General features: G+C 34.6%; 1 protein-coding gene across 4 annotated transcripts in view; it reads right to left on the reverse strand.

Annotated features, from left to right (window-relative positions):
* The window catches only part of MMP16 (matrix metallopeptidase 16), a 172,131-nt gene that overhangs the window by 44,271 nt on the left and 114,308 nt on the right, over positions 1 to 13,552 (reverse strand). For all 4 annotated transcript variants that reach the window (XM_064390962.1, XM_064390938.1, XM_064390954.1 and 1 more), the window contains 2 exons: positions 8,665 to 8,826; positions 5,520 to 5,737 (listed from right to left, as the gene is read on the reverse strand). In XM_064390962.1, the coding sequence (XP_064247032.1) occupies positions 5,520 to 5,737; positions 8,665 to 8,826 (380 nt within the window). The remainder of the gene's footprint in view (positions 1 to 5,519; positions 5,738 to 8,664; positions 8,827 to 13,552) is intronic.

Genomic DNA, 13,552 nt, shown 5'->3' on the forward strand with positions numbered 1-13,552 from the left:
CAAGCTATGACTTTTTAGCATCCCAGCATGTCCCTGCATGTATCCTTATGACTTCCTACAATTTGGTTTTGTTTCATAAAACAACCATGCTGTACATTTCCAGTTAGCTTGGTATATTATAATACATTGAAATCCCCACTGAGGTTTTGCTACTTTGCTCTTAATTTTCAACACATAAACTGAATTACCTGAATTAAAGCAGATCTCCTTCCCTGATTAGTTCAAAATTGGCAAACTCCATCAAGCTGTTCTTCCTAACATGATACAAAAAATAGGGTAAAAGAAGTCTGCTCTCTGCAGGCGTAACTACTTCTGAACTACTGTTCCAAGTCTTTTACAGCTAAGATGTTAAGCAGTTTTCCCTCTCAGATCACAAAGTGTCTACTTCCTCAGGATCCTCTGCTGAACTTTCCCAGGCAGCATTTGACAGCTCAGACACCCACAGCATGACACGACAAAAACCAGCTACACAAACAGACCACAAGAGCTCTGAAAAAAGTCTGCTTTCAAATACAGTGAAATCAAATCTCATTCTACAGCTATTTCTTTGCCTCTGCTTTTATTAGTAGTATTTTCCCTCTGTCTCACAGATTTGTAATTAGATTAAATAACCAATGCTGAAATGCTTTAGAAGTTTCTCATGTGTTTACCACATATCAAGAAACAGATTTTTTTTCCTTTTGTGTTTAATGGCATACTCTACATAAATACACAGTTCTAAGAGGGATATTAAATGGAATCTATACTGTTACGTATGAAAGCAATCACAGTCTAAACTAATGCCAAAGAGTAATTACAGCTTAATTGCCTTGGCTTGTTTGGCATGTCATAAATGTTTTTACAATGGTTCTTAGGAGATCAAGAGTCAGAAAACAAATTTCTGCAAGTTCTGGAGAAATTACTACAGTCTGTTAAGGCCTTCCTCAAACTGGTTCTATATTCAACCATCTGCAGTGTTGGGAAGATATTTCTCTGAGCTGTAAATGCTATTTGTCTGCTGGACAAAATTCTTTATCTAATACTTAAATTACATTTCTACAAACACCACAGTATATAAGAGTAATTATAAAAAGCTGTTCTCCAAAGAGTTAACTTTTCCAACAAGACAACTAAAACCATTAAAGATTATATAGGATCCATTTATTTGTTTCCTAAGGATTAAGCACTAAACAAAGGACCAGTGCAACATCTGTGAAATGTTCTTCTGTGAAACAAAAACCTGTATCACATAAAAAAAAGGACTGTAACTTGTCCCTCTAATTTGATGCTTATGAAGGACAAATTCTACATATGCTTACTTTTTGAGATGCAACTTGCTCAAAAAAGCAGGATTTTTTTAAATCTGTGAGACTGAAAAGAATGTAAAGGAAAAGATATTGCCAGCAGTCACACTGTTTGATGAAGAAGAGCTACAGGTAATTTTGTTGCCATGGAACAAAGTGTGAATTGCACAGGACGAAGGGAAAAAAAAGTTGAAGTACATGCTACAAACTTTTTCACTAATGGATTTTTTCTGCAGACCTTAGACAATGGGGTTGCTTTTCATGATGCACTAGCCCTGGAGGTACTCTCAGGAGATGTTAATAAGACAGTATTGTTGCATACCACATATTGCTACACACAATGGCAGAGAGGATTTTCATTAAAGGCAGACACTGTCATACCACTTTGCATAACTTGCCCAGAAAAGGAAGACCTTTCTTTTTCACCATTTTCAGCCATTTTCTGTGTCCCAGGGGACTTCTAACTAAACAGAAGAAGAAAAGATTGGAAATGAGTGTGACAGCAAAATAGTAATTGTACTGAGTATAAATACAGAAACTAAGAAGCTATCCAAAAATAAAAACTTGGCACACGTGAATTTTGGCATAGAAATTCTTCTGCCCTGATAGTTTCTTATACCAATTCAAGCATGAATCAAATAACAGCAGTACTTATCAGTTGGTGACAACTGAAACCAATAGTTACGATGTATTGATTTCAACAAACATTTTCATTGCATAGCATACTGTGTCCCCAAACCTTACAGCTGGCAGGGACATTTTAAGGGCATCTAATTTAAAGCATTCTGGAATAAATCCTCTCGGGACAATACATTTATATGTCAGTGATATTGATATGTGTATATTTGGCGTAAAAGAATTACTTTTTCTTTAAAATCCAATAATTTCTACTAAAAATATCTTATCTGTAAAATTATAAATTTTTTGTGATCATTGGAGAATCTTTAGTGAGTTGATTGCTTTTGTGTTAAATATTTATGTTAGATCAAGAAGAGTTCCCCTGTTTTTCATCTCTATGACCCTAGAACTTTTATCATGTGTCTCTAGGATTGTTATTTTGTGAAGGCAAAACAATAAAAAGGGATGGCAAAACAATAAAAAGGGATGGATAAGTGTAAATTGCATTTTCTCCTTGAATTTAGTGATATTCAATTTTACTCTTTTATTTACTAATATCCATTTGAGAATGCAGACAGTCTTAAAACCACAGAAAAAGCTCATTAATTTGACTGAACAGAGAAATTGTTTCTAATATTCTGATGTTCTTAAGTATACCTAATAGCACAACAGCCAAGAGAAAACAATCTTGAAATTAATGTTTGTCATCTACTATGAAAATCCACAGTGTATCTCAACATGTTAGATTTCATGCTTCAGTTTTATGCTTCAATTAGAATTTAATTATTCAAAAGTGCTTAAATTCTTCAACTCTGTGGCTTAGTTCCCAAGCAATTTCAAGGATTATTTAAACAAATTGAACTCCTGAGTTTGACACTTATCTATGAGAAAAAAAAAAAAAAAAAGAAAACCAAAAACCTGACTATTTTCAATTTGAAATTGGTACATGGCATACATTCCATTCAGGAGGCAGTATAATCTGTAAAAAAATACACAGTAATTACAGACCTCTGGATAAAGACAAAGAAAGAAAAGGATTTAATTTGATTAGGCTCCAACTGTATTCATTTAACTCATCTGGGAACTATCCAGCAATAATTCTTCCAATGAAGGTCATAATTCTTCTTTAATTGTTTCCACCTGGTACATTACTGTCATCAATCCCCTGTTCTCCACCTTCCTGTACTTGGCTCCCAGCCCATCACTCATGCCCTCCCAGTATTCCCTTGCACTATCATTAAGGAGCAAGGGAAAAGAGGTTTGATTATTTTTGTTGTGACACATCACAGAACTTCCAGCTTGGTTTCCTCCTCTGCTGGATGATTTCCCTGTGTTCAATCCCTATTTCTGTTTACACCTCCTAAGAACTAATTCCTGCCCTTTTTCTTCTACATTCAGACATGCTGAGATTTTCCTTACAACCTGTCCCACACCCCAGTATTCCACAAAGTTGACTTTTCTAACTCTTCCCCTTTTCTGCCCTTTTTATAGTCCTCCCTATACATCACCCCCTGCTACCCCCTCAAAAAATCTCAAACAGTTAATAAAAATCCTTTAGCAGACAAAAATCTTCACTAGAAAATTAATGTACAAACAAGAGACTTAAGGCTCACTAAGTCAAGCATTCAAAGACGCTCATTCTACAAAGTCAAAATCCCTATACTTAGGCAAATTCCATTGCTTAGCACGCTAACCCAAGGCATGCCTTGTTATGTTCTCGGGCATCCTGAGAAGAAAAGGGATACTGCGGGACACTAAAGAAATTAACCTCAACAAAGGTGACCTTTTACTTCCCTGCCTAGCACATTGCCTTTATGATTGCAGTGACTTCATTTGGGGAGTCAGACTGTATACATGAAATCCAGAAGCGTTCTGTTACTGGTCATTTTTCTCTGAGAGACTTTTATCATATTTCCTCATTGGAATGATCATGAAAATAATTTTATTTTTGGAACTTAAATGCAGTCAGCACACTAGCAAGCATACAAACTTTATAATAAATATGTGCTGTTAGGCAGTAAGCAGTAAACATTTTTGAAGAAAACTTAATTTGTTTTCAATCAGACCAGATAAGAGTGATTATTAATGATGGTGAATATTTTTATCCAGAAACACAGGCTTGCCTAGACAGGAAATTTTGTATTAGTGGAACAGAATTTCTCAGTTTATTGATTTATGTCTAAACTAAATGAGAATATGTTCTATTGCTCTTGAGGTGGATGGCATGAGATTGAAGTAGGTATTTTAATATCCTGTTTAATGTCAAGCTAGAAAATTAGGTTCTTCCTCAACCTTTGAGTTTTAGTCATAAAAGACTGATGGTTCAGGACCTCCCAGTGTTTCACCATATACCATCTATTCAAATAGAATGGGCTGACAGCCCTAGGCTGCAAAAATCCTTAGCTGTTTATGGGAAAAATGTTTCCTGTCCATTGGATTGTGAAGGTAGCTCAATAATTTTGAATGAATTAATGTAAAGCTATTTGTATATGGCTTTTAGATATGCTAAAGAAAGTGAAAACCTGGGTAGCATTGCTAATAAGATTTATATGGTAAAATAGATTATACAAAAAGAAAACACATAAGGGAGAAATGAGTCCTATCAGAAAGTACAACAAAATTTAACAGGGAGCTTCACATTTTGGGACAAATACATTGCCTTTCCCTTGCACTTATACTAGTGCTGAAGAGAAAATGCTTATCTAGTCACATGAAAGTCCCTTCTTCTCCACCTATAGTACTGGAGATAAAAAGGATCCTATCACACATTTACAAAACAAAGATCTCATACTTCCCATTGCTTGAGCAAATGTGACACACTATTACTTCAATAGAACAGATTATCCTGTTGCTTGTTCCTGAAATTTTTGCACAACATTACCTGACAGCATATCGGTTTAAGAGACTGAGCAATAATGATTCTGTAATTTTTCTTCAACATTCAATGCCTTCTGGAAACCATACTGCAGATCATCCTTCTAAAGTTACCTTTGATGGCCATGAGTCTCAGCAAAGTGCTTCTATTAAAAGACTGCCTTTCAGTTCAGTTTGTTTATTTCAATTTGTTGTATATACACCACATTTTCAACTCAGAGCAAGATGAATGGACATAAATAATGACACATTTGCTGTAAGAATTTTGTGGCAAAGACCTTTAGTAAGATATTGTGGTTTCAATGCAACCACAACACAATGACAAACTTCCTTTGTAAATGACAGATCTAATCGTAAAGTTAAAATTATAGTTCCATGAAAAAAAAAAAGTACTGAAGACACAGTATGTTGGCATGTGGCTGTATTCCCAACAAAACCATCCCTATTACTCATGAATTGATTTACACTTTTTATCTTTCCATAACATGCAGTATTTATTTACCCTTACATTTTGAGGCATTACAGTTTCTGCTGACACGAGTATTTTCTTAAAATAGAACATTACAGCAGTCCCCTGCTAGATGTTTAAGCCATGTGTATGTTTATTTTTTAATTTTTTTCTTGAACTTTCTAACTGTGAGCAGGCTGGGAATGTAGACTCATGACGAATGAGAGTTTGCTTTATAAAAAAAAAAGAGAAATGTAGACATTTGATGTAACACTGAAAAATTCACAGCCTCCTACCTTAAAAACAAACATTTCCCGGCGAAGAATAGCCAGAGTGTTGAAGTTCCCATCACAGATGTTAGGCTTGGCTCCGGGATAGGAAGGTTTGTCACCAGTGGGTGGCCGGGGAGGTTTAGGTTGCCTGTCATTCTTCCGTGGGTCTGCTGGAGGGACTGAACGATGTGGGGGCACTGTGGGCAGAGGTCTTGTTGGTGGAGGTATCCTGTCAGGTGGACCTTGAAAAATACAGCAGCTGGATGTAATATACAAACCCAATAAAGGAAACATACACAACAAAACCAGCTGTAAGCTGCACAAACCTGACAGTGAAAGGGGATTGAATAAGTGACCTAACATACCTTTCTGATGTTATTAAATCATTGAATCAGAGAATCACAGAATATGCTGAGTTGGAAGGAAACCATTAGAATCACTGAGTCCAGCTCTTGTCCCTGCCCAGGACACCCCAAAAGCCTCATCATGTGCCTGAGAGCATTGTCCAAGTGCCTCTTGAACTCAATCAGGCTGGTGCTGTGACCACTTCCCTGGGGAGCCTGTTCAGTTATCAACCAGGCAGTGGTTATAAAGGGTATAAAGAATGACTAAAAAAATCCAAGGAAAATAATTAGTTTTCATTATCCAAAATCTTCCTTTTTGGAGCAACATTCCAATAAAACCTTCAAAGGATGCTTAGGCCTAATAGCTCAAAGCTAATTTTTTACCAACTGAATAAGAGCTCTCATAACAGAATCATTTTCTCTCATACAAAAAAAATGAAAAAAGATCTTGTTTCTTATAAGATCATCATCAGTCAATAGATTTTCAACATATATTTTTAATCTATAGTCATCAATTCACAAAGGCACATGCGTAGCATACTTGCTACTTACTACTGACAAAATTTTTAGATCAAGTGATGTCATATTCATTAGAGACAGGACAATCCCTGCTCTTTCCAATGTCCCTTGGTATGTACAGCAGCTCCTAAAAGTGGACCTCAAATTCTAGACATGTATACAACACACATACCCCATCACCCCCCTGCCATGATTTACATATTTTCTTCAAGTGAAAAACTAAAACTCTGTAGAGCAGTCTCAAAACATTTTTCTTCTTTCAAATATATTATTTTTCAAAACATACTGAGTTTTATGAAATTACTATTCCTCTCATAGTTTCTCTACCTGCAAGTCATCAGGCCATCCCAGGGAGATACTGATCATAACCTTAATGGCATACTGAATGACTTGAAATGAGTGTACTGAAAATGCCTGCCCCTCTCTACACATATCAGCAACATTTATTTCTCACGGACAAAAAGATAAGAAGCTTCACTTATAGTTACACGTCTGGAAACAAGATGAATTTTTTAATTTTTGCTCACTCTATTTAGGCCTCTCTCCAAATAATTTAAAAAGATAATACACTTTGACATAAAAAAATAAATACTGTTTGTATGACCACCTTCAGAAACACTTTTGAATATTAAGGCAACTCTAAAACTGCAAAAATGACATTTGAATTTCTGAGAATTTTATGAAAAACCACATACTGTATTAAAAAAAAGATGGATTATGTACGGAAATCTTAAACTTGCCAAATGGTTTTCATGCCATTTAATAAGGCATTTATTTCATTCACAATTTTAAGACTTGTGACATTTATAATTTACAGTTAATAAGAGTATTTCAAGGAATACTGCAGACCAAAGTAATTATTTTAATAGGTGTGACATTTTTATTGAGGCATATGATTTCAGATCACATCTTTATTTTAAAGGGAGCAAAGGAATCAGTTTGCAGTAGCTTGTGTTGGAAAGTTTTTAACTCCAAATCAAAGTTTTTTTATGCCACTTGGTGGTGATGTCAGATATTACTTCCCAGGGGCAACACATTTCTCCTAATGTATAGCCCACAGCTGTTCGAGCTTAGCAGCTAGTTTTCAGCAAAATATTCTTGTCTAGCCCTTAAGTCTAGACTACCAACTTATGAGGTCATGAGAAACAATCTTCCTTCCAGCTAAGCAGGAAAAAAAACCAAACAAAACTTGATCAGCCAATCATTCTGAAATTGCTATTTATGCTTTACGACAATATCTATCTGTGCTTGTGAATATGATGTCTTAAAATTATTGTTACTATTACACCAGTCTGCAGATTTCTAGTTAGCAGTACAGTAAATCTACATGATCATAGTTGTCCTTTCTGCTAGGAAAGATAAAGAAAGAATGGCCCTCACAATAATCAACATAAAGACGACAAATTTTAAACAGGAAAAACTGGAAGTACAGAATTTAATCCAGTTCAGATTTAATTAAGGAATATTAACCAAGGCAATATCAATATGCACTGGATAGAGAGCATTAACATGGAGATACAACAGATTTTACAGTTCTAAAGATCAAATAAATCTTTAAAGAAAAAAAAAAAGACTATTTAACATATACCAACAAAATCAAAGTCATTAAAACCAAAACTAAAGCTATGTCTTTGGAAGTTTAAGGGATAGTAATATGGGAATTAGTATTACATTCAACCCAAAATCACAACTATGTTACTGTTTTGAATTTAAAAAAAAATATTAGTTGCCTTATTTAATGCAGACTTTATTGGCATCATATGTATTTTATATCAGGCCATAAAAACCTAAATGAACATATTTTAAAGAAGTAGTCCCTTCTTTACCCTCTGTAGCGTCTATAACACCATTTTGAGAACAATTTGTGATATACAAGAAAGGGTATTTACAGGACCTCAGATTTTGAAGGAAATTTTCTATATTATAACTGATAAACCAAGAAACAAAGACTTCATCCAGTTACATGAGCTTGGACGCCTGTGTAAATAATCTCATTATAGTTACAGACCTGCATTTCTTAATATTTTCATGGTTTGCAATATTTTTGAGTGAATTTTCTTTACGGATTTTTAAGACATTTCAAATTACTATTCCAGATGAGTGCAGATTTGAATATAAGTTTTGAACAGTGAGAAACAGAGTAATAGTGCCCTCAAAATCTTTGGATGTTTTACTCACAGAGACTCTGGCATAACAACTAGTCAAGTCCACACTAAGGAACCCTTTGGAGAGGTGATATGGCCAGGAGCACCTCAAAGTTATTCTAAACCAAAAAGCTTGTGTTGTCTGATGAGAACATGACGTACCGTATATCTTCTGGATGCCCTGTAAATCATCATTAGGTAGTTTGAAGTTGTCAGTTTCCATATACTGGTAAAATGGAGCCATGATTGCAGTGGGATCATTAGAGTGCTCCAAGCCCAGAGCATGTCCGAGTTCATGCACTGCAACTAGAAAGAGATCGTTTCCTGTGAAGAGAAGGAAAAGAAAAGGATCTTTGAATCCACAAAGCTAGTAAAAAAATAACACACATAGACGATTCTGGACTTGTAAGATGTTTTCACTGCATTTAAGTTTCACAAGGTAATGAGTAGTAATTAATGGATCACCAAGGATATCAAGGATATCAAGGATAATGTGGCAGAAAAGGCATTTTTCTCTCTCTTTTTTCTTTTTTTTCCTAACAAGGAAACCACTATGCTATGCTATACTATACTATACTATACTATACTATACTATACTATACTATACTATATGATACTCTCACAATCATCACAAACATAAACCTTTTTTAATTGATACACATGGTAAATGTAGGATTCAAGTGTCAGAGCTCTCTAGGCTTTCATGCAATTTATGACTTGATGTTGCCATGAACCCAGCTAAAAATTCTTTCATACAGACATAGTTTCAATAGAAAAATATCTTGGCTTTGTTTGGTAAATTTCACAAACTGACGACTACCTATTTAGGATAAACCCCACAGAGAACTTAGTCATTCAAACACTTGTAATCAGATCCCTACTGATTATATGTAGATGTTGTCCATTTCTGAATCACTGTAACTGAAATCCTAATGAGGAAAATAGATGTCCTAATATACTCCCCTGTGCAATTCCTTGTAATAACTGTAGTTTTCTATTTAAATTTTAGAGCTTTTTAATTTTTGTAGGACTAAAGAAAAACCCCAAAACCATGCACTCACGTTATAGACCAGTTCAATGTTTTTGTTATTCTCTTCTCAAAGTATATTTAATTTTTTTTTTTTACAGAATATTAGACACAAGTGGAAGATTTGGCAATAGAATATGCCACTCTTCTGAAGCAAACACAAATCAAAGCCAATGGGATCTTTTCTAAAAAAAAGGTTTCAGAGCTGGACCTCTATTTTGTCTATTTTTGCTCATCTTAGATTTTGTTCTGCATATCCTTCTATGAGTCTTTCATACAGGTTCCGTTGTACTTAACCTGTCACAAAATGAGACTTTGGAAAAGTGGTTTAGATCAGGAGAAAGATTCCAGTTGTCTGAAAAGGGTCACATACAGAACACAGTCCATTCCACTATCTAGGGATGGGAAGAACCATCCTCCCGAAACGTGATACTGTCCCGCTGACCAGAGAGTACTCTAGATCAGCAGCTTATGCTGACCATCTAATTTTTAAACGCCGAACTCATGTGAAACTGGTGTTACCTATAGTAAGTAGTTTGTTGTTGAAAGTATAAATGAGGGGCTTGTGCTCTGGCCTAATAGTCATATATTGGTTAGGAATACGAAACACATGCTCAACCTTAGCTCTTATCCTATAAACTGTAGATTCTTTAGAGACAGACAGTTATTTTCCACTGCTGGAACTTGATCTGGAAGTATTTTTAAAATGTTAGTAGTAATAATAGTAAGTTGCATCAGCAACAAAATTGCACATATATACATTACAGAACTTCAAGGACATAGTTGACAGTATTTCAATTTCTCAAGCATTTCCTCTTGTTGACACAATAAAATAAACTTTATCCAAAGTACATATGAAAGAGGAAACACTAAATGCCTTCATGATATATGAAGCCATGCTGATGTCTGTAAAATAAATGTTTGAATGAAATAATGAAAATAGACACAAGTAAAACTATATGCTTAGTTCACAGAGTCTTCTCATAACTTCTGGTTCTTAATTTGAAAATATGACAACTAAATGTTCTTGATCTTCTATTCAATATAACTGTGCAAAAAATCACATCCTTCAAGAATTAATATGACATAATGTGCTTTTGGAAATGAGAAGTTTATCCTATCATTTATAATTATGTGGTTTCCAGACAAAATGTTTTATGACAATATTTTTCTTGGATGCAGCTTTTTTTACAGCAAAGCAGAATCTCAGAGTGTTGTTTCAACAGGTTTGATAAGCCTGACTGTCCTGATGACAAATAGTCTTGGTATCTGAATCTGGCCTTCTATATGCAGACAAAGTTGATCTTGACATCATCTCATATGAATAATCCATAGCTTCTGTAGCTAACACCAGCATGTAAAGGTTTTCATTCTGCACTTATAATGGAATAATTAATGTAATTTTAAATAATCATAGGTTTAAGATGGAAAGACAGAAGAGAAGAGCATGTTACTGTACTACAGCTTTCATACTATGATGAAAAGTCTCACATTATTTTTCAATTCTTCCCTGAGGTTCATGAAAGTTCTAAACTCGGCTTATTAGAATGCAAAATTTCTTTCCCTGATATTAACTTGAATATTTAAGAAGCAACATTATTTTTCTTTTCAGACCTTCTGAAAGAAAATTTCTTTCCTATACCCATTATTCCTTCATAATAATTAAGAATATTAACTAAATCTTATAATAAAAAATGCACTAACAAGTTGGCCACATTTTAGGTACTGAATTATTTTCAGATAGTTTTGAAATAAGAGTATTTATTCTAACACTATCATTAGGCTTGTTAATGTCAGTACATGAAACAGTTTTCTACATGTTTTACTTCTACTGTTTGAGACAGGAAGTCTGGGAAGTTAACAAGTTATAATTTCTAAAATTTCAAGAAACTGCAGTTAATCAACAGTCTTGGAAGTGTCTACTACTTCTATTTATGACATTTATGCAATACATGAAGAATCAATACATCCATTGGTTATCAGTCCTTATTGAGTCCCCTTACAGATTTCCAGCAATTTCTATATTTTGTTCCATGTTGATCGGAAAGAGGTGAAATACATAGTAACAGGGAAATAAATAAAATCCGACTTTCAGATACTGGCATATCATCTTTCCAGAATCCAAGATAATGAGCATATGGTACAGCACTTCTAAAGTAGTACTAAGTGACAGTGGGATCATGTCAGAAAACTGATATTATGCAGGATCTGGCTGTTTCTCCTTTTATCTTTTGGATAGGGGAGTTTATTATTATTATTATTATTAATAATAATAATAATAATAAAAGAGAAAACAAACAAAAAAAAAACAACAAAACAAAACAAAACAAAACAAATACCCCAAACCAACCAACAAACCAACAAAAATCCCCAAACATTCCATTCAGTGTCTGACTGTCCTTCTGGATTTAGTTATTTCCAGGAACCTCATGCAATGCAACTTGTAGCCATCAGGAGAGCCATTAAGCGTGGCAAAGGCAGAACAAATGAATAAGGGGGAAGGGAGAAGGTCGCAGGAAAGAACTGGGAGAATAATATTCTTGCCTGAGGTGACAGTGATTTAACAGGGAACATATTTTCTACTCATAGCCAAATAGCCCCATTATTCATAACAATTTCCATCAAGAGTCATGATTGTCTCCAGGGCATCCTGAATTTGAACTGACCCAAATAACTTAGTGCAATTGAAACTCAGGTTTAAACCAGCCCAAGAGGAGCCGTCTGAGTCCAGTACAGGTAGGGCCTTATTACTATCTGAGTTTCCATCCTTTTTGTTTTGCATACGATTAGATTTCTCTAATTAGGCAAGAATTATTCAGTACCGCTTTGCTTTAGGGAAGAGACTTGCCCTGAGTACCTCAAAGTTACTGTAAAAAGCTCCTGAGAATGCAGAAGGACAACCTTCTGTAAGTCTTGCTCTTTTCCTCAAGGCTGCACAGAAGTGTATTTGTGACTGCAAGGTCAATGGTAGTCCACCTTCAATTCCTTGGTCAGTGCTCAGAATGAGCTGAAGAAGCATAAAAACAAGTGAGCATTCATATTCAGGCTAGCCTATAAATACTGTTATCCTATCAATACTGGGGAGTTTTTACATTTTCAGTTGGCACCGTTGAAGGAGAAAGTCCCAAATAATTTTGTATTTCAGTATACGTTATCCAAGTAGGACATATTTCAGTCCACATGGCAAAATGAAGTACCATCACAAACTTCAACAAGCCATAACAGAGTTAAAATGCATGTGACTACAATGGTTGTTAAAGCAAATGCTGCCACTGAGGATACACAATGGTGTGTAGTCATTGTCATAGACTCAGTTGCATCTTGTTGTATACCCACAGAATAGTAGAAAAATATTGGAAAATATATTTCACAAGTCCAAAACTTGTGTGTCTCTATTCTTGTGTACCCCATTAGCATGGAGATTTGGAATAGAATGGCAGTAAACTCAAAAAGTTTGTGATTGTTTTTTTATTTTATCTCAAGTTTGATTTCACAAGGGAAGAAAAAAAAGATACTGTGTGTAAAGAACTAAGATAAAATTATTATTTTTATACTGACACTTTTGTCTGAGGCTATAAACTATTTTAGGCACTAAATCTGCCTGACTTTACAAACACTGCCCAAGCTCCAGAATATAGATATGTATTAATATATCAAATATTCAACAGCCAGCAGTGTGGAGCATGTTGTATGGGGAAACCTTTCTCTGTAGCTAATATATACACTATTTTTCATATCTACAGATAAACAAAGCAAATATGTTTCTCCACAGTAAGCTATTAAGAAAACCTAGCTCTGAAGATAATAATTTCCATTTTAAATGGTGTGGGAGTTCAATTTATAAAAGCAAGAACTTAATGGCTTAACATGTGACCTCAATTTTGAAGACTTTTCCATCCCAAGCAAAAGAAAAAGAAACCCTAAAAGCTGAATTTCAAGTTACAAACAATTGTAAAAATACAAAGATGTTTTATACATAGACATACACTTTTACTTCCAAATACTATTTTATTTCATTTTTCG

This window comes from Passer domesticus, chromosome 1, assembly GCF_036417665.1.
Source record: "Passer domesticus isolate bPasDom1 chromosome 1, bPasDom1.hap1, whole genome shotgun sequence".
Classification (NCBI taxonomy): domain Eukaryota; kingdom Metazoa; phylum Chordata; class Aves; order Passeriformes; family Passeridae; genus Passer; species Passer domesticus.